Source organism: Cajanus cajan, chromosome 3 (assembly GCF_000230855.2).
Source record: "Cajanus cajan strain Asha chromosome 3, NIPB_CcT2T_4, whole genome shotgun sequence".
NCBI lineage: Eukaryota > Viridiplantae > Streptophyta > Magnoliopsida > Fabales > Fabaceae > Cajanus > Cajanus cajan.
Window position 1 is genome coordinate 62,559,603 of NC_138519.1, and position 25,294 is coordinate 62,584,896.

Consider the following 25,294-nt stretch of genomic DNA (forward strand, 5'->3'; position numbering starts at 1 on the left):
TAATTGAATTTAGAGAATTTTTTTAACTAAAAACTAAAGTATGATATGATTATAATATTTTGTGACAAAAAATAAAGGCAGTTTCTATTTTTAGATTCATAAAGGCAGCTTTGAGTTTTTAGGACTAAGAAATTGGTAGGTTACGAAAAAAAAAAGTCCAAAATAAGTCTCAAATTTATGATAAGATCTAGTGATAAATGATAATATGTTACATGGAACAATTTTATTTGTAAGTAAATTACACTAGAGAATGATTTCATAAAATTATACAAGTATTATTATCTTTTTTACTCTTATAATAACTTTTTAATTATTTGAAAAATATTATATTAACGTTACTTAAACCTTATATTAACCTTTTAATTATTTAAAAAATATTATATTGTTTAAAATAACAATGTATTAATGTAATTTCACAAAATCTCATGAAATAATAGTATAATCTCCTCAATTTTTTTCTATATATGATGCACTTATGTAATAATATTTAATGAAAATAATTATATCTAAAAAATGTATTAATAAGTTTTTAAAAGGACAAAGAGATAAAAATAAAAATAAGAGGGGGTGTATTACTATAAATTAAATTTATACACTTAATTATCATTTAAAAAAGTTAGATAAATGTGAGCATAAAAATTAAATATTTAATTTTAAAAAATTCAAATATATATATATATATATATATATATATATATATATATATGAATATAAGTTCAACAAAATATTATGCATTAATGATAGAAACTTCAAATGTATATAAATATACATATAAGTTCAACAAAATATTATAAATCGCTAAATGATTGAAATAAATATCGTTCAAAAAAGTGTGGAAAATAAATTATAACAAAATATAATCAAAAGAAAAATTATCTCAAAGTAAAATGTAGCTTTCATGTTAGTTTGGCGAAGATACCTAGCTTGTGTGATTAAATATAAACTTCAATTAATCATCAAAAGTTAAACTTGTTACCTGATTGTATATTGGCACTGATTCTCTCTTTCATGAGAAATTTGTCTTTTGATCTTAACGAATTAAAATAAAAAGAAGAAATAACCTCTTTTAGAGTCAATTCTAACATTAAACCTAACCTCTCTTAGTGACACTATCCCTGTTTGTATCCCTCCTCCGTATCCTCATGTTTCCACTTTTGCTTGTAAAACAATTTAGTCTCAATCTTTAACTTGCACAACATTACTATCTCGATGTGTCCTTGTGCATATCCTCTCAATGTAGAATATTGTAATGACTTGATCTAACATGTTTTCATAGACTATTCTAAGTGGGCCTTCAGGTAACAATTTAAATCATTTTATTAGTGTCACATGCATATAGTCTAGAGTATTTGTATCCATTGCATGAACATATTGATTATACAGTGAATGAATGTGAATTGTAAATATTACCTATCTTGAACTATGTAATTATTGGAAGGTGCAATTGCTATTTATTGATCTATGAATGTAAATGCACATGTAATGCTTAATGTGTGTTGCTACCAACCATAGCTTACACCGATAATCGAGTAAGATATTTTTCTCTCCCTTTTTCTTTTGTTGGTTTATGGTGTATGGTTACAAGTGAGGTTCATCATGAAGATTATGAGGTTGGAAATGAGGTTTAAACCTTATACCAAGGTTACTCTAATAAGTTATGATATCGAGCAGTAACTAAGAGTTATTTATGATCAAGTGAAATTATACTACGATTTAATATTAGTTCATTGTAATTACTCTTTGTATCTTAGTTTTGCTTGTTGTTTAACTTTTTTTTGTCATCATTCGTAATATGATACCTTTACCATGAGAATTTATCTTATCCGGTAAGATTATTTTGAAAACTCTTTTCAATTATTAATGAAATATATGCTATGCTAGTATGTGGGGTAAAAGGTGTCATAAACAACTGCAATTTTTCATGCTAACAAGATGTTGAGGTGATGCTTCTCCTCCACCTAACCAATTCTGACAAGCTCCCCTTCTCCACTGAAGTTGTCACCATGTGACCCTTGGGAGGGAGGGCATTGATGGTAGGGGAACTCATGAGGCCCCTCCTTTATGTTCAAGAGTTGTTGAGATAAAATTATTAGAGAAGGAAAAATTAATCCCGTATGATCAAGTGTAAATAAATTTTATCAAGTGAGATTAATCTAGTGGTTATAAATCATGGTCCACTTAAAAAGCTACTCCACTGATGGCATCCTAGCTTGCATTGATGGAGAGATTTGATCAATGAGAGGACACCTTGACTCCTTGGATCAAGTCTCTCAAGGAATGGACGGAAATGGAGAGTGTAGGTTAGGTGTTTGATGAAAGGCTTGAGAAAGGTACTCTAGGTTTGGCTCACTCCATGGGTGATGAAGGTCACTTCTAGGGTTTACTCTCAAGGAAGGAGATAGGTATGGTGGTGGCCGAATTAACCAAGGGAGACTAAGGAATGATATAAAGGCACAAATGCTCTCTCTATTTTCAACACCCAAAGTGATTACATGAAGCAATACCTAGGGTATTTATAAGTGTGGGGTGACACCAAAACCCTAGGGAAGTGTGACAGTTAGGTCATCTTTGGGTGATCATTCCTTCCCTAAATGAGAAGGAAATGCACTCCAAATGACACTCAAATGATCCCTAGAAGGTTCCGTCCATTTACCCTAAAAATGGGAGCTTTTTGGGTTAAGCTTGACTACATCTAGGTGCATGATGGGAGAATGCAACCTAGGTGCCCTTCCACTTGGGTCAATGCTCTTCTTAGCCCAAAAGACCCATTATTGTCATGGCCAAACACTTATATTACCTAGGAAATAAAGCCCTAATTTCTAAGTGCCCCAAAATACAAGGACAAAATAGGAAATACAAAGAAAATAAATTCTAAGTCCTAAGCACCTCAAAATACAAGGGTAAATGAGAGATACAAGTAAAAATAAATCCTATAACTACGACACCCCAAAATATAAGGGTAAAAATGGGAAGTTAAAGACAAGGGCAAAATATGCATAAAAATAAATTCTATGCTAACAAGGTTTAGGAGACTGATTAGTATACTTTAGCCATGAGAAGCATGTCTCTAGGGTGTTAGCTCCCCTATCTTCTTTTAATCTCCTAGCCATGGATCTAGTGATGAGTCCTACATGAAGCTCCAAAGATAATCCTCCATCATCCACCATTTGTCCTCATATATGTCTATAACATCTATAATTTATAGTAATATATAACCACGATGAATTTGACTCTTTTAAAATAAAGAAATTACACTTTAGAAAATAAAGTGAAATAATAATTATTAAATAAAAAGTCAATGATAATATAATTAATTTTAAATTTGATTTTAGAAAAAAAATTTATTTATTACCATTCTCGATCGTTGATTTTTTTAATCAACATTATGACTTAATTTTATCATCTAAAATACACTCTTAGTTTAGAAGAACTATACGCTTTTGATATTTGCTTTTGAAAAATAATTATACTCTTAACCTATATTTTAACTTTTTACACTAATATATCTGGATATTCCATTAATAATAACTACCTGTTTGTTATTTTAATAAAGTATGAAGTTTTTTTTCCCGCTAATATATATAAAGTAATAATAAATAATTTGTATTAAAAATATAATATTTATTAAGATACTCCTCTTTTAATTAATATAAAACATATTTTATATAACTATTATATTTATTTAAATAATCAAATAATTTTTTTTTATATTTCTTATCTCTATTTATCAAAATCACTATAGTGGATTTAATAATAATTATTTTTAGTATTTTACATTTTCGTATGATATCTTATACTCAAGATTTGGATCTGATTGCTCTCATTTTATACAGATGAAAAGAAGAAGAAAAAAAAATCACATACCATATATTTTTTATTAATATCATTTTATTACTTTCCCATCTGATTCGTTTCTTCTCCGATTCACTCCCATGAATATGATACGTGTATCTTCCAATGAGAAACGACCACGTAAGATCCAAGGTTTGACAAATCACAATTGCTGTGCAGTGTGCACTGTGCAAGCTTCAGCAGTAGTAGTAGTTGGCTTTGCGCCTTGTTTGGTTGGCAACTTCAATTACCATAATTATTATTATTAATCTGTTTTCTCTCTTCTCCACCTTCTTCGCCCATAACCTATTCACCGCTGACCTAATTCTTCTCTCACTATGATGGTGAAACTGAAACCCCTTCTGCATCTCTCTCTTCTACTTTTCGTGCTCTTCTCTTCTTCCACCGAATCCCTCCGATTCGAACTCCAATCTGGCCACACCAAATGCATCTCCGAAGACATCAAGAGCAATTCCATGACCGTCGGCAAGTACCTCATCGTTAATCCCAGCGAGGGCTACCCTTTGCCCGATTCTCACAGAGTCACCGTCAGGGTACTGCAAAAGATAAAAAAATCCCAACTTTTTCGTGCCCAGTGATGAATCGGATCGTGTTCTGTGGTTTTTGGTTGATGGGTATTTGTGTGTTTGATTTCTTTTGTTTTTGTTTCAGGTGACTTCGTCTTATGGGAACAACTATCACTACGGGGATCGCGTTCAAAACGGGCAGTTTGCGTTCGTGGCAGTGGAGGCTGGAGATTACATGACTTGTTTTTGGGCTGTGGATCACAACCCCGCCTCAACGTTGACTGTGGATTTTGAATGGAAAACGGGTGTGGCAGCCAAGGATTGGTCTAATGTTGCGAAGAAAGGCCAAGTTGATGTGAGTAGACTAGTCACTACACTACTATGTGTCACTTAACTAGCCCTCTAGATAAATCGCACAATTAATTTGATATGTCACTTAACTAACCCTCTAGATGATGATCTATCACGCAGTTAATTTGGTTGTTGTGTATAGTGGTGTGTTCATGTGTTGGGGTGGGGGTAATTTTGGGTATTTTGATTGGTGAACTCTATTATGATAGGGTTTATTTTTATCTTTTTCATTAAGAAAAATGATGTTACAAAGACGGCTATTAAGTTTGAAAATAAGATCTTGTGTGTAATATCTCGAATACCATTAGGTTGACCCCAGTGGTTCTAATAGGTTCCATTTAGTTTGCTGCTGAAAATTTGGGGGGGAAAATTGCGGTTTGCAAGATTTGGTTGTTAGTTGCATTTGTGGTTTTCTAAGGATATCTGATTTGAACTAAATTCAGTATTACTATGTGGCTTTTGTCCTATGCCAATATTAGTTGAGGCTAGGATATCTTACAGGGTACTTGATCTGGTTCTTGATTAGTTGATTACCAATTTTTACTGAAATTGTAGAAAATTGCAGCTGATGTAGCTGTGCCTCCAAATCAATGGTATTGTAGCTGCAATTGTAGTTGAGGATTGAAATTTAAAACCTTGATTAGGAGTGTTCCTGGATTTAGCATGTATGTGCTTTTGGGTGAATTTCAAATTGATAAACAAGTTGCTCTAGTAGTTTTGGTTATCAAGTTTTGCTTAGTGATCATGATTCTGTTACTCGAATACAGCCAAGGAAATTGAAGGCTGCACTCTTTTAGTCCGCACCCTAGCTTTAGCCCCATATTACTGATTACTAATTTGGAGGGAATGTATCATATACGAGATTTACTAATCTAATCTAATCGAGTAGTGTCTGATTCAATCTAAAGTATTAGGACTAGAGAGTACCCTTACTGGTGAATTTCTAATCATGGTAACCTTACAGGCCATCCTATATTTCTAATTATGGTGAACTTGGCAGTATGTATATATTGAATGGTAACCACATATAGTCCTTGCAAATGTCATTTGTATGTAAATGATTTTCCCTGTACTTGCAAAATTTTGTTTGCTTCTGTAACATTTTTTATCTGTTGACAAAATTGGCTTTCATGAGTGATTGCTAAAACTCATTTATTTATCCTTTTGGAATTATTCACCCTCAACATCTCTTTTGTGGAGTTTACTGTAATTCTGTTGATATCACTAAAATCTAAGCCATATTCTTGAGCAAATCAAAACCTACTCAAAGCTTCCCCATCCCATGACTTCCACCCATTTGTCATTTGAGGCATCAACAAACTCATGATTCTTTGGTTTATCAATTTCTTTGCAAATGTAATCTTTGCTGACATAATGTTTGATCAAAGGAAATACGAAATTCTTGCATTGATTTCATTCACCTGTATCCAGGTAATGGAGCTAGAACTAAAAAAGTTGCAGGATACTGTTTCTTCCATTCATGAAGAAATGTTTTATCTTCGAGAAAGGTATGTCGCAATGACGAATGGCTTGAAAATTCGTAATTCAATACATCGGCATGGGAAATTATAAGGAGTGTTATTTCTATTTTTTCTTTTTTGTAAATGATCAAGAGTCTTTTTTAATAAAAGCTTAAAAGAGTTTTTTTTGAGTTTCTTTATTGGAAATAAAGATTTTTTTTTTCAATAGAGAAACTCTGAATACTTTGTGATGTGGGATACTGAAACAAGGACTATTCTTACTATTGTTTTGCTTTTGAGTTTGCAGAGAAGAAGAAATGCAGGAACTCAATAGAACAACCAACAGCAGAATGTTCTGGTTGAGTTTGCTTTCGCTCGTTGTATGCTTATCCGTAGCTGGGTTGCAACTATGGCACTTGAAGAGCTTCTTCGAGAAAAAGAAACTGATTTAAATTTTGTGACAGTTTTTACAATTTTCTTATGTACTCTTGTAAAATATGCCGGCATTAATTTATCGAGTGGATACGCATAATGGTAGTCAGTATAATCTCAGAATATTTCGTTGTTTAACGCAAATCAAAGTTATGGCAATTGGCAACATGTTTCAAAGGAAATGCTGACGTTCTTCAATCTTAAGGTCTTTTTCGTTTTGTTGTTTTAAATAAAAGGCCATTAATTAAGCTAACACGAGTTTCAAAGGAAATGTAGTTTTTGCATATTGATTATGGTTTAATTAGTAAAATAAAAATGTTATTTAAACATAAGTTAAGGTTGGGTATTATATAATTTTTGCAATTTTTAAATTCATTATGGCTTAATTTTAAATTGAGTGAATAAATAAAAACTTCATTGAGAAACAAAGTAAAGCACTATCGAAAATCTTCATACATCAAAAGGGATTATAATTTTTTCATGTTAGAAAAGTCGTGATGGAGGACCATTCTTGAGACATCATATAGGGTTTATCACAAAGTTCATGGCTAGGAGAGTAGAGAAAGATGAAGAACACACTACACCAAAAGCTATGATCATCATGTGTGTGAATTTTGGGCCCTATCCTTAGCTTGTTGCTTTTCTTCCATATTTTGCTCTTGTATTTTGGGGTACAAGTAGATATTAGGATTTTATTTTATATTTTTATTTAGCCTTTGTATTATGGGGCAAAATTAGTCTTAGGATTTATTTAGGGACTTAACCTTGACTTGTGAGGTCAAAAGTCCATATTTTTTATTTTCTAGGACTAAGGGTATTTTATACTTTTTGGAGAGATGAAATCCATTTCATTTGAGTTGCATCTAGGGTTCATTTAGGATGCATTTGGACTTGAAATTTTTGGCCAAATACTCCCAAGAAATCCTAGATGCTCTCCTCTCTTTCTATAAGTACTCTAGTCCCTCTACCTTGTACCTACTTTGGAATATATGCATTTTGAGTGAGTCTTTGTACCTCAAAAGCCTTCCTTAGTCTTCTAGGATTCTCATGCCCAACCTCCTCTCCTCTCTACCCTAAAGAGAGTTTGAGTTTCCCTTGAGTGACCTCCACCATCCCTGGTGGAGAGAGCTAGCCAAGAACACTAAAACACCTTCCACCTCTCCTTTTTCCGTTTTCCATTTTCGCGCACCTTCACCTCCACCTTTCCAATATTGTGTTTCACTACCCTTGAGAAAACATCCAGCCATCTACCTTTCTCCTAATCCGTGAAGAAAGAGGGAGCTCTTCCTTGGAAGCCAAAGCACACACCATGGAAAGAAGGAGCCCATCAAGTCATTTGTGCAAAAAAGCCAAAATATTTAAGACTGAAAGTAAATTCAGTTAACTTAAAACATTATTTATGTGTTAGTTATTATAAATTAAATAAGTTAGATATAAAGGTTTGTAAATAATTGAGCTAAAACCTATATTCGAGCTATAATTAGTTTACAGCGGAGTAAACCCTAGGTCCCTAATTTTAGTTCCTATAGCATTGATTTCTTTAATTTTGTTTTTGATAAATGATTTCTATACAAAGCTCTAATTCTAATTCCCTTTTAATGAAATGTTATTTATTTTGATACATAGTATCAATCGAAAATACAGTGGAAAAGAATCAAAAGAGGTTTATTTCTTATCGGTGAGCCAACTAGCAAGAATACATAAATAAAATATATAGGCTATTCTAAAATTAAAAATTAAAAATTATTATTGAGGACATGATTTGAGACTATAAGGATGGAGCAACTCTAAAGATAAAAGAGTAGGTTTCAACTTTTAGCCAAACAAATACGTTCACTTTCTTACTGAATTCTACCCCAATTGAGAGTGAGTTTGGCTACAAAACAAAGATGGTCTTGAATTCTATTGAAGCAAATTGTACTAATTATTGTGTTAATTTTAAGAATTAGACCTGAAAATTTGATAATATGTACATGGTCTTTGGAGGGTAACCAGACAAGCACAGAACTCACTTCCTCCCCGAGCAACCGACAACCACATAGAACTAGAAGGCATGGACTCTATCACAGTATCACTAGTCAAACCATGCGAATGCATGGACTCTTTAAGATTGGGTTCATATATGAGTATCTAAATTTCCCGAGATATAGTAATTGAACAAGGTCCGTATTTCACTTACCAAAAAAGTTGTACACTAAAAACTTTGGAGTAAAATAATGAATTAAGTTATAGTAAATTCATGTATAAATGTAAGATTCTTATAGTCCATGAAAATAAAGACATCGTAAGATTGGAGCTTTTTCACACCAGTCATAAATTTAACACAACATCTTTTTCACATGAATTCACGTGAAATCTGCAAAAAAAAAACAAACCAATGCCAAGTGCAATCCCAAGAAAGTTGGTAGCATCTATACCAGCGGAATTGGTAAGGCATAATACAAGAGGGGGAACTAATAATAATTTTTTAAACGAAAAGATGGAACATAAAGCAAAGGATAGCATGAAATGATCTACTTCCTCAGTTAGTTTGTACACTTGAAATGCTTTAACACTTGCCAACAACTTGCATATGCTCACTTGAATGGAACAAGAGCTTTAATGAAATAAAACTAGAAACCATAGGCAGGCAATCAAAATCACCTTTTCTGTTCATTAATCCAAACAGTTGAAACTTGAAAACAAGTATTGACTTCGCAGGTTTTCCAGTTGGCTCAACCAGTCCATAAATCCGGCAGCAAACCAGAGAATGTAATGGTAAATAATCATCTGAATTTCTGAACAAACTAATGCTATTAGACATTTATGAAGCAAACAAGTGCCAGTGATTATCTGCAGGCAAATTCTCCTTGATCTTTTCAAGTCGTTTCAGGATCTCTATGAAGGACGGTCTCCGATTCATGTCAGCAGCCCAACACTGCTCCGTTAATCTAAGAACATGAAATGCCAAAGTCCATAAGATTACTTATATGATCAAGGCCTGCTCTAAACGAAATAAATGTTTACTTTCTAAAAGCCTAATTTACAAAGCATTCCAGAACTTCTAATTAAATGGTCCCAAACAAAGAAAGTTAAATCATAACCATTATCAACCATCCCTTTAATTTTCTCACAGTCTATCATAATTAGTCAGACTATCAGAGAATAAAGCGTACTGGCCACAATATAATATTATTAAATTAAATAGGGTGAAGTCAGTTATGATTTCCTTATGTTTTAATCCACCATACATGAATAGTTTTTTTACTTAAATTTTAGTACAGAGAGAGTACTCTCTTAAAAGCTCAACTATTAGGTGCAAGCTGAGAATTGGTTATATATATCTCAAACATGGCTTGTTATGTGAAAGATATATTAGGTTTGAAGTTTGAACAACCATAGACCCACTTAGAAGAATGATAACAACACAAGCTCTGGACCATTTGGTCAAAGAGAGCGTGACCCCATGCCAATAACTAGCTTTCATAATAGTGCTAGAAAACAGGATAAAAGAAATGTATCATAAATAAGCGACTTACTCTTGCAATTCAGGGGTATAACCCTTTGCTCGAAAATGTGGCCTGTGTCCCTCAGCAGCGCGTTTTGCTCCATCATAAGGTTCATAACTTGCAAAAGGTGGTTCACCTTCAAGCATCTGCACGAGATAAAGATATCATGCATTAAAACTAGCTTCAAATTATATCACATAAAACTTCTGTATTCTGTATTTAAAGTGAGCAGAATTACCTCATACAAAATCATTGCAAAGGAGTACACATCAACCTTCTTATCATATCTCCGATGTTTGAAAACTTCAGGAGCCATGTAGCGGTCTTTTTTTAACCCCAAGAAGAAGGAAATTAGATTAAGTTTTGCCCAAGAATGGATACTAACATTTTAAAGAAATTCTGAGAATACTCACAGCTCCCAGTTTCACCAGTCATCTTGTATACATCATGAGAACTCTGGACCGTGATAAGCTTACTCAATCCAAAATCTCCAACTTTTAAATGATCGGCACTAGAATTGACTAAAAGAACATTCCTGAAATTTCACAAAATAAACTTCAACATATAATACAAAGGCTTCTTAATTCCAGCTGCATGTTTTTTACCACATAAAATTTTGTCAATCTAGTTTCTTCAATTTGTTATAAGCAATGCATCATGATATACTGTTTGTAGCAGGTTATCCATAATAATATTTTCTTATATGGGTTGCAAATAACCAACTTACCTTGGCTTTAGGTCTCTATGAATAATAACATTTGGCTCATTGTGAAGATAGGCCATTCCTCTACAAAAACAATATTCACAGTGTATATATTAGCATACTGATTAGATTAAGTGAAGCTGAATGTTGACAAATTCTTCTAGATCAATTTCCTAATTCTATTATCTCAGTGTTGATAAAATACAGGATGCTATGAAATATTGAATTTGGCTTAGTTATACAGTGGCCACATTATTTGATAGATAAAGGAGGCTATCCAGAGCCAAATACAAGTTATACATTTGTGATTCATGTTGGTCCAATGAGGAGAGCTTGGGCTATGAGAGTTAAAGAGACTACTGAAAAACTAGTGGCTAAAATTTGTACAACAGTAATGAATAGCAATGGAACAACATGGGTCTACTTGAGTAAAGCTTTGAAAGACTAAATGGAGTAGTTTAGGCTTTGTTTGAAAGTGAAACAAGACTTAATATGAGCCTTTCATAGTGAATAAGGTCTAATTTGGGCATGTGATAGTTTAGGAGTACTTTTATTAGTTAATTATGACTTTTGGACTTGTAATAGTTTAGGACTTCTTTTCATTAGTTGGTTTTGGATTTAGGTTAGTTTCCATGTTTTAAGCTTTAATTAAGACCAAAAGTGTATTTTTTTATGTTTTGCCTGTATAAGGTAAGAAAAACATTGAATTTAGGAGTTGAACATCACTTTGAATAAGAAATTTCGGATTGTCTCCTCCATTGGTGAGAATTTCATTTCTTCCTGGGGGTTGTAAAACTCTACTAGAATTTTAATAAGAATTGTGTAGATTTTTATGATAAGTTCGCCTCCTTTGATTCCGTGATTGCAAAAATTCTCATTGGGTCAAAGTTAATCATTTTCGATTCGTTGGTTAGCATTATTGTGGGATTTAGGAATTACACTCTTACATAGTCGGAATCAGATTTCAATTCAAGATTTTCTTGTGTCCACATATCTTTTATCCATCTTGTTTTCTGTATCAGTTTGGTATCGGAGGTTCCTGCTTGTTGGCTGAATATTATTTGTTTTGTGCTTTTATATTTTCAAAAAAGAATAAAAAAAAAAAGAAAAAATTATTGTTTTGAACTTGCTGGCTGAATATCATTTGTTTTATCACTTGTGCATTGGATCTTTATTCATTCAATTCATCAATTATTTTCTTGTTTCTACATCCTTATCTGTTAGTTCTCAGTTTGTCACATAGTTGTACCTATCTCTTTCTTATACTTATTAGTTAATTATCACATACTCCTTATCATTTCTTCTTGTTTCTATTACTAGATATCGTCATCAACTCTTCTTGCTTATACATCCTCATCTATTAGTTGTTAGTTTGTTACCATAAAGTAGTCACACTCATCTCTTGTTCATATCCTTCTTAGATATTCTAGATTTGATTACACATTGGTCATCCATATCTTTTTCCCTACCTTTCTATAATTCTGAATTGTTTCACTTTTACTTTGGCATTCTAAAAAAAGGAAACAGAGAAGGCAAAAAACAAACAAAATGAGAACAAAAATACATAAAAAAAAACAATTTTTGTTGTTGCTATGTGGATCTTTAGACCATAATAGTGTTTGGATTGTTCCTAAGCCCTTTTGTGTCTTAGTGATTTGAATGTTACTCCTTTCTAGTTCTTGCATGTGCTCATATTTTTTTTGTCTAGTGATCCTCTTGATTTCTCAGAAAACTTGCTGCTGTAATTTTACTCTTCTTGATCTCGTTTAGTGAGATTTGAGCTATCCTTTGAAGGAATTGAGTGGTGAAAGTCAATAGAGTGTGACGTTATAAGAGGGTAAAAGCCAAATGAAGTGAACAAATGTGTATGATCATTATTTGGTACATACACATGATAATATTATTGTGAGACTTCCTTTTTGTTCACTAACTTTTTATGCAGAGATTTTATCCTGATTTCTAATTCAAGATACATGGAAGAAGAAGATGATTCATTGATCTTGAAACCGATGCATCAACAATTAGAGCACATGAATACTGTGTTAGAAGAAATAAAGGAAGTATTGCATAGACAGGGTAAGCGAATCGTAAGCTCAAAATGAAATTCAGGATGGATAAATGGATTATCGTGGAAGGTGGCAAGTTAGCTGATATCCTGAATATAGAGGGGGGACTGGGGACACTTTGAGGATTTTGAATAGTAAGAGAGTGAAGCTGAAGGTTTCAAGCGTAGAAGGGGTCGTACTAGTAGAAGAGAAACGAGGAATACCATAATTGCTCCAATACATAGAAATGAAGTTGATAGCAATCTTGGATATACCAAACAGAAGATTTCAACTTTCAAATTCAGAAGTGATTCTAAATCATATTTGGAGCATAGAAAGAAAATTGAGTAGAATTTTGAAGTGCATAACTCTTCTATGGTAAAAAAAGTGAAACTATAAAAGGAAAGTGAAATTGGGAGTTAAAGGCAAGAAAAGAGTGAAAGTAATAGCTCTAAAGTGATAGACAGTTCTAAAAGGAAAAAAAATGAGACAAATCTGATCCCATGTGAGAAAAAAAAAAAAAAAGATTTTGAAAAGAGAAAAAAGGAAAGCATAAAGAGTGTTTGACTGAGATGGAGAGTTACTTTACTAGTTTCTACTAATGATTCTATTACTTGACTTCCTAGTGTGGCCGTTTCACTATTGCAGGAGTTTGCAGACATATCTGTTGAAGTGACCCTTAGAGAATTGCTACCTATTAGAGGCATTAGGCATTAGGCATCAGATTAATTTTGTTCCCAAATTTACTATTCCTAACAGACCAACACGTGGAAGTAATTTAGAGGAGACAAAAGAAATTGAACTGTGAGATGAAGAATTGCTAAAGAAGCACGTGAGAAAGAGCATGAATCCTTGTTAAATGTTAAATGCAGGTTTAACAATGACATTTTGATAAGGTATAAACAATCTATTCTTATGTCAGATGATATGCTTAAAGACTTAAATTGTTCTTGTATTTTCACTAAAATTGATTTGAAAAGTGGATATATTATCAAATTAGAATGAGAGAGGGAAGTGAATGAAAATTTGCTTTTGATACTAAATATACTTGAGGGGTTAGTCATGACATTTGATCTTAGTAATGCAGCAGTACTTTCATGTGTTTCAAGTTTACATGGGAATGTTTGTTATTGTCTATTTTGATAATATCCTAGTGTACGGTAAGAGTTTAGATGATGATCATATTAATAATTGAGGATGTGTGCTTGATTGTTAAGGAAGGAAAATATTAGAGCAGAATGCATTATCAAGATGCTACACCCTTATCTATACAATGAATGCTAAGTTGCTTCGAGTTTGAGCATGTGAAAGTGAAAGTATTGTATACTAATGATTGTGACTTTACGAATATGTTTTTTGCATTGAAAAGGGGGTAGATTCGTCAACAAATTTTGTTTTAGGATTACCTAGGTGCAAAGGTGGTAAAGAGTCAATCTTCATAGTTGTGGAATTATATTTTATTCACGTACCCCTCTTAGATAGTGTTAGACATAGTGGATTCGTAGTCAAATGACATCAAGATACAAATCTGGCTGCATGAATAGCAGTGAGCAGTAAAAAGCATAATACGATGGACAAATACCCCTTTTATGGGATTCCAACTTATAAGAGCTTGGTAGCAGTTTTGAAAATAGCCTTTTGAAATATTTTTAGCAGTAGGTTTATCCACCTCTATATTTTTAATCACTCTATTAAGGCAGAAGTAGCATGGGGAAAGTGCAACTTTTTTGAAGAATGCTTTCCTTGCGGAGATGCTGTGGCTGGAGAATGTCACAGTTCTTTAACAAACTGACGGGGTGTCATATAACAGATGTAAAGATAATGGGAGAGTACTTTGGGGCTAATTTGTTTTTGATGTGCTTTAACTGTTCATAGGTAAGATAATTTCCTCTTATCTTCCTCTTATGTACTTCACTTAATTTCTTTTTATTATGATAAAAATAAGAAAAAAAAATGGTAAGACACCATACCTGACAATATCCATGGAAAAGTTGATAGCTGTTGAAGGACTAAGTGCACCTTTTTCTTTGAGGTACTGATGAAGATCACCCTAATATGAATGTAACAGTAGTTCAATTTAAAGCATAAGTTTGTTAGATCAAAAACTAGGAGTAGAATGCTCAATCTGAAGGAATTATATTTTATTCACATACCCCTTTTAGATACTCAGTAATTAGCATAAGGGGATTCCTGTCAGTAACGGCTCCAAGAAACTGAACTATATTGGGGTGTCGAAGCTTCACTAACAAATTGACCTCATGCCTGAAGTCCTGACTGTATAAAAATTTACAAAAAAATAAATAAACAGACATAACTACCCATCCAAATATTCAACGGGTTTGAAGACAAATGCTAGAGACGAAAGAAAGAATCTCACATCACCAATCTATCTTCTGAAAGAGATGGAAGAATACGTTTAACAGCAACTGGTGTTCCACGCCAAAGGGCTTTTAAAATTTCACCAAAAGAACCCTTCATGTAACATAAACACATACAAGAAAACAAATTAAGCCAGTGAAAAAAGAAAAAAAAACTAAGATCATGTTTGTTTATTATTTTTAAAAACAGTTTTCTGTTTTCTAAAATTTGTTTGTCCCTTGAGCACTCATTGAGTACATTAAGAGTGTTTGCCTCTTGAACACATTTCTGCTTTCTAAAAGTTACGACTTAAATAGAGTATTTGAAGAAAGCAGAAGATGATAAGAAAAGTAGAAAACATCTCTCAGTTGTTGTTGTTGTTATTATTATTATTATTATTATTATTATTTTTATAATTATATTTAAAAAAAAACAATTGTTTTGGAAAGGAAAAAGGTTTCAAAATTTAATAGATTTTGGATGAGAAATAGACTGCTAATTAGTGTTAAACTGTAATCCGTTTATAAAACAAATTAGTGTGAGATGAAAATTGGTTTTGTTCCCCCCACAATCAGCCATAAATAAAAAATTGAAATCCGACGACTATCCTCGATGACGAATAACTTTAAGCAACAACAACCCATCAAACTCGCAACTATAGGCACTAAAGCACAGCACAACGAATCCATGTGTACGCTAAGAAACAGTCACTAAAGTGTAGTGGAACAAAGAGTTGACCAAAACACAGAGCAAGCTTTGAAACCCGTTGACCAAAACCAAATCGAACGAAACTCAGAAACGCAGAAGCGAGAGGCACCTTTCCAATTCGCGTGGAGTTGGTGAAGTCAAGCTCAGAAGGGTCGATTTCCCAATCACACTTGTTCGGCAACGGCGGCGGAACAGGCTTGGGCTCAAAATGGCTTCCATTTTGCCCCTGCAAAATCCATCACCATTCAAATCCCAATTCCACGCACGAATCACCATCATCGTTCACAACACAAACCAGAAAATCAAACACAGAAAGAAACTCACAAAAGACAAGCCTCCATGCGATCGCAGAAGCTCGATGACGTTGTTCTTCTTAGCGCCTTCGGCATCAGCCAGAGGCTGTCCACAACAACCAAAACCTAAATTTCACTCACTCAATTCACAAGGAAGAAAATAAGAGCAACAATCAATCGGAGAAAGCATTGTGATTAGTATTACAGTGTTTTTCCAACGATCCTGCGCGTTGACGTCGGCGCCGAACTCAATCAGACAGGTGGCGACGTCGATCCAGCCGTGGAGGGAGGCGACGTGGAGCGGAGTGCGGTTGTCGTAATCCCTCGCCTTGACGAGCGAAGGATCCTCCTGAAGGAGCTTCCGCACCGCTGCGGCGTCGTTTTGGTGCGCGTGCCACAGAATCAACGACGTGCGACTCACCCTCTGCTTCTCCTTCTCCTTCTCCTTGCTATCACTGCTACCGGAACTCATCGCTCCAAACTCAAACCTCGTTTAATTATTAATTTCTTCTTCTTCTTCTTCTGCTTCTTCTTCTTTCTATAACTTGGTCCTTTGCACAACGATATTTTGAGTGTCAACTCAACCATTTCTTCTTTCGCTCGTAATTAATATCTCGTTGGGGGCATTACGCGTTAACCGCTATTTTCATCGTTGTTACCGTTTAACCGCTTCAAATCATTGCAAAATTTTATCGTAAAAACCTAAATCCTAAAATCTAAATATTATTACATTTCTTATATTCTTTTTATAATAATTATAGATTATAGATATTAATAGAAAAAAGACATTTAGTGTCTATATTATATTAAAAAAAAATTACTCATAAAAAAGTAATTATTAAAAAATAAATAAAAGATATAATGGTTCATGTAAAAATAGAAACTAAAAGTAATTATTGAAAGTGGTATCCTTTTTATATATTAATATTAGATATACACAGACACAATATTTGATTAAAAAATATTTTTTCTAGTATTTTAAAATAAAAGGGTATAATAGTAAAAAAAAGTGAAAATCAAGGTAGTTATAAAAAATGATATCCCTTTTATATATTAATATAAATTATAAAGGGTGATATAAAGGATTAAAAAGGGCTTAAAGCTTTTCGTGTTTTTAATAGTTACACGGACATAAATATTAAAAATTATAAATAATTATTTAAAAAAATATAAAAATATTTTTTATAATCAAAGAATATAATTATTTATTAAAAAGTAAAAACTAAAAAAGTAATTAATAATTTATAATATATGTAAATAAGTAATCATTTTTGACCTCTATTATTTAATAGATTATTATATCTTTTAAATAAAAAAAATAAAAAAAATTATATTTAATATAAATAATTTGGTAAATTTTTTAATATTTTATCTATATATATAATTATTAGAGTACTATTGAGAAATGTTTCATAAATTGTTATTTTTATATTAATTAATAATGGATTAGTGCATATGGAGTGTGTAATTGTTTTCTGGAAGGGACAAAAGAATAATATGAATGCCTACTTTTCTGGTCAGTCCGGTGGGATTGACATGTCATGGCCTTTCGGTGAAGCTTTTTCTTTTGGGTGAAATATGACATGATTTTGCTTTGACTTGCCTCTAAATGGTATAGAAAAGAAATAGTACGAAATGTCAGAAATAGACTCACAAGTTTCACGTATCCGAATTTTCAACCGTAATAATTTACTTGTGATGTTTCTGTAGTCGGACTTCTATACCATGATTATTTCTCACTGAATTATGTCACATGAAGAGTTAAAAAGAAAAATATATGAACCAACTTAACAAAAATAAAAAGTAAATTCTTTTTTTAAAAATATTGGTAAAAAATATTTTTAATAAAAATAAATAAATTTTCATGAAAAACTGTGAATACGATAAATATTTTCTTCTTAATATAAATTGATACCCATTTGAAATTTAAATACAAGAGTCAAATTTTGAATAATTTGAGATAAACTAATTTTAATTAAAATATTTATTTTATATTTTCTTTAAAAGATATTTCCTTCTCTAAATTGACAATTTGACATGCACATGTGACATGCCAAATCCCAACACAATTCTAAACCAAGTGACTAACGAAAAATATCTACTTTTGGCAATAGCAATTTTTTTTTTAAAAAAATCCGAATAATCTCTTTTTAGCTAAGCTTTAGTAAGTTGCAAAATAACAATGCTAAACTCTAGGTAAGCAAATAAACCATTTTTGTTTATATGCAAGAGAAAATAGAAATGCAATCAACCGTAGGTGGAATTAAATTAGGCAACACCGTGAGTATCTTGGTTTTATCTTCATTGGCATTTATTGCATCTTGGCAGTTAACCATTCGTAGGGAAGAAAAAAGAAAAATAGTTTCAGATGAGGATTGAGGAATTAATGGAGTGCACAAAATAAATTAAACCAAAAACTACAAGTTGCTTTTGTTAAGGTTGTAAAATGGGGAACTTTTAAATATACACCCATTATTAATAGGGGGTTGCTACTATACCCTGATAAATGAGGAGTTTTGATATTGTAGCTGATGTGTATCTGATGTATATGTACACATCATTTAAATGCCATGTCAGCCTTTTAAATAAGAATTATTTTATATTTAAATTTTTATATTATTTATTTTTAAGTTTTTATTAATATTTTTATAATTATACGATCTCCTCTCCCCTCCGTCTCCCACCTCTTCCTCTCCCCTTCGTCTCCCACCTCTCCCTCGCCCCTCCGTCTCCCACTCCCCTCCCAATATCTCCACTCATTGGACGACCATCTAACTTGAGTTTATGTAAGACAAAATCAGTGTTTTAAAACCCGGACCGACCCGGCCGGTCGAACTGGTTGGACCAGGAACCGGTGGTCCAGCCGGTTCGAATCTGAAGTTGGATCGGTTATGCAGTCGACCCGTTTCAAACCGGATTGAACCGGTCAATTTTCCGGTTCAACCGGTGAACCGGTGGGTCAAACCGGTTCAACCACTTTTTTTTCTTATTTTTTTTTTAAATTTTTTTAAGGGATCATAAATCACAAAAATAATAATGAAAATTGAATCTCTTAATGAAAAAGCAAGGAGTCTTATTAAATATAACAATGATTACTTGTTCTAATATATTTGTTTGCAATATATACAACTTAAATAACTTTTATAGTATATTATTAATTTTAAATTATATATTTAATAATGCAATATCTATGTAAATATTACATATATTATTTTGTGATATTAATTGCAAGCATATTATATATGTACATATTATTTATATTTTTAATTTGTATTAATATACCGTTTAACATGTAATTTTTTTATGTATTTTTTACAAAATAAAAATAAAAATAATTTTAAATAAGATAGAAAAATTGAAATTTAAAATAAGATATGAATTTATTAAAATTTATAAGTATAAAATATATTTAATATAAATATTTTTTAATAAAAATCAAGTCATGCGGTTTAACTAGTGACCCACCGGTTCAACCTTTGACCCACTGACCCAGTACCTTAACCGGTTTGATGACCGGTTCGATTTTTAAAATTCTATGAGACAAATATTGACTTGTTAATAGAAAGATGGAACAAAATTTGGCTTATGAAAATTTGGGAATGTTCAAAGGCATACCTGCTATAAGTTGAAGCTTTGAAGGTTGGGTTTCATAATAGAGAACATTTTGTTCATAGAGGATATTGTTGAATCACCAACATTAGGTAAGCTAGCCTGGATCATTTCAATAGTATTTATTGAAAAGTTGCTTATACCCCTTAAAAATTAGAACAGATTGGAGGCTCCACTTACTGCTATAAGCCTCAAATTTCGTACTGAATCTCCTAGAGCGCTCCAGAGTTCTTTGAACAAATTACTTTGTCTGTAGAAGGATCATAAGTCACAAGAGGAAATGGATTTAGAGAAATCAAACAAACATCATAGAAATAGCATATCTCAAATTATTGACATCTGTAGTGTGATTTATCCATAAAATTTGCCGAATCATTTCAATCCCTTCCTCTGAAAAATGAAAATAAAAAGGAAAAACCCATCTATGAGGACATGATTCTAAACGCCCGAGGACCACCACACCCGCCCCAACGCCACCTCCGCCTCCGCCGGCGACGGGGCCATAGAAAGAACACGGGCCTATGCGTCCTGTCCGGTTCGGGAACCGTCACCAATGTCACTCTCTGTCAACCCTCTGTCACCCCCGGCGCCACCGTCACTTTCCACGGCCGCTTTGATGTCCTCTCCCTCTCCGCCACGCTCCTCCTCCACGACTCGCCGGCAATCGTGGTCTCCGCCTTCGCCGTCTCGCTCGTCGGCCCATAGAGAGGGAAGAAACACAGAAGCAAACATTCCGAAAAAAAAATTAAAAACGTGAACTTCATATTAACTGACGTGGATGTAAATTTTAAATAATTAAAAAATTATAAATAATTTGGATTTACACGTAATTGACACATCATTAACAGTACTGATACCCATCTTTTATAGAGGGTACCGTAGAAATTCTCTTATTAATATATGCATGAATCCTAAGCTTGTCACTAATAAAAGACGGACCTATGTATAGGGGGAGGGGAGTGGAGGACACTTATCTCCACAACCATTTTACATATATATATATATATATATATATAAAATAATATATTTTAAAACAAATATTATATTCTAATAAAATAAATGTATATATTTAAATTATTATATGTATAAAATATAAATTTAAAAGAGTTGTTCATTTATTTGATATTTATCAAACTTTCAAAGGAGATTCGTTTTTATATATAACAAAGAATATTCCTTAATAACAAATTAAGTTTTTAAAAAAACTTAATTTTTGATAAAATAAAATTTGCAGCATGTATGTTTACTTTTGTACTTTCTATTTATGTATACATTGATTAAAAAAATTAAAATATTAAAGATTGTAAGATTGTATATGTTAATTAAAAAAATCAAAATAGGAAATATTGGAAGATTTATATTCAATTTAGAATTTTTATAATAAAATATGTTTTGAAATAAATTATCATCCAAAAAATTATATTAGATATAAAAATATATTTATATCAGAAATAAATTAAACTTAATTTTTATACAATTTAAGATATTTAGTTTTATGTTTTTATTAGTATTAAATTATTATAAAATATAGTTTTAGGATTGTAGTTTTAAACAAACATTTAAAAAATGTCTATGATAAAATAAATAAGTCATATTTAAGACATGTATTTTAAAAAAAAAGTTAAGTTCAAACATACTAAATTATAATATAACATAGTCTGACCTAATTTATTTTCATTTATAATCGTAATCGTAATAAAAGTTTGTAAAAAATAATTAAATATATATTTATACTTTTAAAATTATATATAAAATTTTTAATACTATAAATATATAAATAAATATTACTTTTTGAATTCTATGTTACTCTTGTGGGATATTTTTGCTAGCCAATGGTGGAATGATTTACACAAAAAAAAATAGAGTTCTATTATCTGACTCATTTTGACAGATTATATATATTAATGTAGGAGTAATGCAATAATAAAAATTTTGTGACTAATCTTTATAAAATAAAAATAGGTTGACCTTAAATAAAGTCTTCGCATAAGAAAGTGGATATTCGACTTTTCATAATCCCATAGCTATGGCGTTATTTTCTTAGGTGAGATACGGCTATCACATTTATGATTCATAGTGGTAAAGAGGAAATATGGACTGTAGACTCAGCTTCAAATTCTTAAAAAAGTGGAACTTATACTTTTCCAAATGTAATCAAGTAAGTAAATCAAACCCATCTTTACATTGTATTTGAATATGAAACTTTAAAGAAAGTTGCCTATTTTTTAAGAGTATATATCAAGTTACTTTGTCTTCTTCTCTTACCTAAAATATCAATATTTTATGCCATGCATAAGACTACAATTTTTTAAGTAATTATTCTCATGAAGCTAGGACTTGGTGTCATCTTTTTGATTAACATATCCAAAGAGTTGGAAAAGAAAATAATAAGCAACATAAGACTTGGCAGAAGAGCTGAAAAGAAAGTAGGATTAAATGGAAAACAAGAATTTTTTTGCTAGCGATGATAACAAACTTATTTCTATTACCCAAGAGGAATATTTAATAAAATTATTATTTTACATTTTTTTTTGTAATACTGTCAAAGCATCTTAAAAAGATTTGATTGATTTTATTTACACTTTGTTAGATGACAGCAAAAATACTTATTTTTATTACCCGCGAGGAATACTTTATAATAATATTAGGTTTACATACTTTTTAGTAATACTGTTAAAGCATCTTAAAATGATTTGATTAGTTTTATTTATATTTTGTTAAATGAAATATTATTTACATTAAATAGACAAATTTATAGTAGGATTGTTTAAACTACCTTTTATAGTGTACTTGTTAATACATTTTTCGTATGAATGAATTATTTTGTGCAAGTTTCAAAATTTTGAAATGATATTATAGTAATTAATAGAACTTTATTTTAATTTTTAAAAAGGTATAATAATAGAGCAAATGTTAGACATGAAACATTAAATTTGTCTCTAATTAAAGAATGAAAATTAATATTAAACAATATCAATGTTTTTTAAAAATTAAAAAAGAAAAAAATATTAATAATGAAAAATAATTATTATTTGTGAAAAAAAAAACTTGACACGCAATCAAACTTGACTCCATGGGTACTTGCTTGAACCCTCGACTTTGATGGGAAAACTCACATTGATCAGGTTTAGGTTTTCCCTTGCCCCTGGAAATGTGTTTAGCGGGGGTTATAACCCCGGTTAAATTCAAAATTAACCCCCATTAAATCCTATTTTTTTTGTAGTGCATATGAAATCCTAAACATTCCTATAATTGACTTGCAGCTCTTGCCTCTCAATCTCACTCGTCTCCACTCTCCCACTTGTTTCTCCTTTCAAGATCTCCATTCCCCTATTTGTTTATCCTCTTAGGCTCACAACTTTCACTAGTTTCACATCTTGGACTCTCAAATCTCTTACTCATTTCTCCTTTCAAGCTTTTGTTCTCCCGTTTGTTACTCCTCTTTGGCTCTCGACTTTCTCACTACTTTCTCTTCTTAGTCTCTCAAATTTCTCACTTGTTTCTCCTCCATGGCTTTTGCTTACATAAATGCTCTCTCCTTTTATGTTTTTGTTTTGAAATTTTGTTCCATTTATATTTTAGATTTTCAATTTAGGTCACCATTTTTATTTGTTTCTTCCTCTTTAAATTTCTCATATTTTGTTGGAATTAATATTTCATGATGGAATTTATGAGATGAGTGTTTAGGGTTGCTCAAAACATTAGGTTTATGTGTTTCTTGATAGAAATGAGGAATGAAAAGAGGAGAATATAGTTTTTCTACTTTTGGATTTCCATTCCGTGTACAATGAGTCTTATTTTTCCTACTTTGGAAATTGGTAGATGTTTCCATGTAACAATCAATGAAGAATAAATAAAAAATTATGAAACTACTTTTAATATCATCATTTTAACTTTTGATTTGTTTTTAATTTGGTATGCTTTCATTGTTCTTTACAAATAGAGATAATTTAGGTTTAGAACTTATACAAATAAATTAGGTTTAGAACTTACACAGGAGAGATGGTGGTGTGGTTTAGTGATAAGCATGACTAGTTAAATTGATATTATTTTCTTCATAGTTCATTTATAATATAATAGTTTTATGGCATTATGTTCTTTTTTCTCAACCTTATCCATATTACATAAACTATATTTAAACAACTCAACCTTAAATAAAGTTGAGCGATTACAAGCCCACCAACTTCCATTTGATCCATCCCTAAACCATACTGTGTTGGGATAAAGGATTTGCTTTGACACAATTTCTAATATCTCTCAGATTTGATGTCTCAAAGGCTCCACTCTAGGATGCTTCACATGATGACACTTCACATAATTTCTCATTGATTGGAATCCTTCACCAATTAAAACTCTTCATAGGTTAGAACCCTTTGTGGGTATTTCTTTATGAGATGCTCGTCCGCTTTTAGGATCAACAATTGACCCTACAAACTAGCATAAGACTTTTCAACATGATTTGTCCTTACTCGCACACTTTCAAGGAAATTTCTCAGAAGGTCACCCAGTTCTAAGGTGCTTCAAGCCATCCATGCTTAGCTATGAGGTTTTTTTAGTAATGAGCTATCGAAAAGTAGATGTATCTTGTTGGTATAGGTAGTACAAGTTAATTTCTTTAAGTCATCCTCAACTGTACATTGTCACACCTATACAAATCTCTAGATTCCTCTCATTCCAATGCGTTCAAGTTGTTACACATGACATATGAAAATATATGTGTTTCTTTTGAATGTAATTCAATTATCCATTTTAGCAATCTTTTTTGATAAGATATGTAATTGACTTCATTAAAAACATTTTAATTAGTTGAGAATGATTTTATAAAAATAAATCATTCAAAAATACCTCATTTAAGTGTAATTTAACTAAAAAAAGTGTATTATGATAAAATATTTAAAAAGAATATTTTTCATAATAATAAAATATATTTAATTAACATTTTACTTGTGTCGAGTGCTTGGCCACCTCCAAGGTTGTCACTCTGCCCATGTCACTTGGTTGTTGAAATTAAAACATAGATGGAAATTATGTTTTTTGTGTCTGACCAAAGCATGTTAGCCATGTGTTGAAAACCCAAAGAAAAGGGAGATGGCAACTATGCTTTCCTGACCATTGTGTTATGCACAATGTGCATCACATAGTGCATGCCAGCCTTGTGTTGATACTCCTTTGAAAATAAACTACAAAGTGATATTACTAAAGTATCAAATATCTCACCTCACTCTATGCCTATATACACAATCACAAGGCATTTTCTCCACATATATACATCTTGTCCCTTATAACTAGTAATTACTTCATGGATATTGACTTGGCCATTAGGGTTTCTACATGTAGCACCCCATTATTGACAATGTTGAAGTTGCATCTCTATTTTTAACCCCAATCACAGTCTACAGTAGTAAGAGAAAAACAATTACATCTTTCACCCACACATAAACCTTGTCTGACAAGTTCAATGATTTCAAAGTAGTGATTATAATCTTGAC

General features: G+C 31.7%; 2 protein-coding genes across 2 annotated transcripts; one reads left to right on the top strand and one right to left on the bottom strand.

Annotated features, from left to right (window-relative positions):
- Positions 1-4,008: 4,008 nt before the first annotated feature.
- LOC109790124 (transmembrane emp24 domain-containing protein p24delta9) lies at positions 4,009-6,783 on the top strand. The gene is made up of 4 exons (XM_020349229.2): positions 4,009-4,385; positions 4,504-4,713; positions 6,141-6,217; positions 6,477-6,783. The coding sequence occupies exons 1-4, from the start codon at positions 4,170-4,172 to the stop codon at positions 6,619-6,621; spliced, it is 648 nt and encodes a 215-aa protein (XP_020204818.1). The 5' UTR covers positions 4,009-4,169; the 3' UTR covers positions 6,622-6,783.
- Positions 6,784-9,088: 2,305 nt separating this feature from the next.
- LOC109790125 (serine/threonine-protein kinase VIK) lies at positions 9,089-16,787 on the bottom strand. The gene is made up of 11 exons (XM_020349230.3): positions 16,402-16,787; positions 16,228-16,302; positions 16,013-16,129; positions 15,215-15,309; positions 14,991-15,111; positions 14,808-14,887; positions 10,817-10,876; positions 10,503-10,624; positions 10,328-10,413; positions 10,120-10,235; positions 9,089-9,531 (listed from the first exon to the last, which is right to left on the bottom strand). The coding sequence occupies exons 1-11, from the start codon at positions 16,666-16,668 to the stop codon at positions 9,405-9,407; spliced, it is 1,266 nt and encodes a 421-aa protein (XP_020204819.1). The 5' UTR covers positions 16,669-16,787; the 3' UTR covers positions 9,089-9,404.
- Between the last annotated feature and the right edge of the window lie 8,507 nt (positions 16,788-25,294).

Excerpts from the sequence above, each read along its gene's own strand:
- LOC109790125 (XM_020349230.3), bottom strand. The coding sequence starts at position 16,668 with ATGAGTTCCGGTAGCAGTGATAGCAAGGAGAAGGAGAAGGAGAAGCAG. Across the intron at positions 16,130-16,227 it reads CGCATGGAGGCTTGTCTTTT|GGGCAAAATGGAAGCCATTT; the intron begins GTGAGTTTCTTT and ends TGGATTTTGCAG. Across the intron at positions 10,625-10,816 it reads CATAGAGACCTAAAGCCAAG|GAATGTTCTTTTAGTCAATT; the intron begins GTAAGTTGGTTA and ends GTGAAATTTCAG.
- LOC109790124 (XM_020349229.2), top strand. The coding sequence starts at position 4,170 with ATGATGGTGAAACTGAAACCCCTTCTGCATCTCTCTCTTCTACTTTTC. Across the intron at positions 4,386-4,503 it reads CTCACAGAGTCACCGTCAGG|GTGACTTCGTCTTATGGGAA; the intron begins GTACTGCAAAAG and ends TTTTTGTTTCAG. Across the intron at positions 4,714-6,140 it reads CGAAGAAAGGCCAAGTTGAT|GTAATGGAGCTAGAACTAAA; the intron begins GTGAGTAGACTA and ends ACCTGTATCCAG.